The 934-nt window shown below is 45.5% G+C and overlaps 1 protein-coding gene across 1 annotated transcript in view; it reads right to left on the bottom strand.

The window, feature by feature from the left end:
- The window catches only part of LOC107080904 (galactosylgalactosylxylosylprotein 3-beta-glucuronosyltransferase 1-like), a 2446-nt gene extending 1615 nt beyond the window's left edge, over nt 1-831 (bottom strand). Inside the window, exons 1-2 of the mRNA XM_015369116.1 lie at nt 406-831; nt 1-251 (exon numbers count right to left, since the gene is read on the bottom strand). Coding sequence (XP_015224602.1) covers nt 1-251; nt 406-831 — 677 coding nt within the window. The remainder of the gene's footprint in view (nt 252-405) is intronic.
- Between the last annotated feature and the right edge of the window lie 103 nt (nt 832-934).

Raw genomic sequence — 934 nt, forward strand, 5'->3', positions numbered from 1 at the left:
AGTTCCTTCAGTAAGCTGCTCTCCTGATATCCTCCTTTCACCCCTTGCAACTGGAAGTTAGCCTGAGGTTTGGACAGAATCAGGCTAAGGTTCACTGCAAACCCAGCCATATCTATGGCAAAAGGTCGGGTTGGGTCAAATTTAGTTTTAAAACCATACACCTTGCCTAGGGCATTTATTTTGGGTGTTTCGTATCGTATACCCCCCACTAATGCCACGGGCCACACAGACACCTTTTTCGTGTACCTCATCTGTCAGATAAAAGCAGAGAAATACGTATTACTCCCAAAAATTTACAGGAACTATTGCTTCAATCTTAAAAACAGGCATTTCAATAAAACATATAACAGGGAGCCCAGGAAACAAAATTAACAAAGTTTTACTTTTAAAGATGTATCACCTCACCTCTTCAAACAGTCGCAGACTGTATGTGTTGTCATCATCAGCAAAGTAAACGACTCCAGGCTGGCTGAAGTTTACAGGATAGGTCTCTCTAAGCCACTGCAGGGCCAGGTTCCTCTGCAACGTACCACGTGGTATTTTGCGACTTGTAGTGTCCCCTTTGGGTGTAAAGTTTGAAGGGGTCTCTACATTGAGGTGTGTGTATTTAAGCCCTGTTTCCTGAAGGAAGCGGCTAACTAGAACAGTCCTACTCTGGGAATCCTCCACCACGATCCAGTGCAGGTTGGGGACATGAAGCAGAGTGTTGGCCAGACGAGTCAGCTCAGCCTTCTGCACTGGGCGGCTGTAAGTGGGAGTGATGATGTGGAGAGTAGGAAGGGTTTTGGACCAGGGCGGGGGCCGTCGGTAAACATAGTCTTTGCGAGCCATTACTGAAATACCAGTTATAAAGAGAAGATTTCTTTAAGGCTCTGAAAGTAACCACACAGGGTAAGGAGCAAAAAGAGACTTAGCTAAAGCTTAGCTTGGCTTT

Source organism: Cyprinodon variegatus, unplaced genomic scaffold (genome assembly GCF_000732505.1).
Source record: "Cyprinodon variegatus isolate N-32 unplaced genomic scaffold, C_variegatus-1.0 Scaffold2479, whole genome shotgun sequence".
NCBI lineage: Eukaryota > Metazoa > Chordata > Actinopteri > Cyprinodontiformes > Cyprinodontidae > Cyprinodon > Cyprinodon variegatus.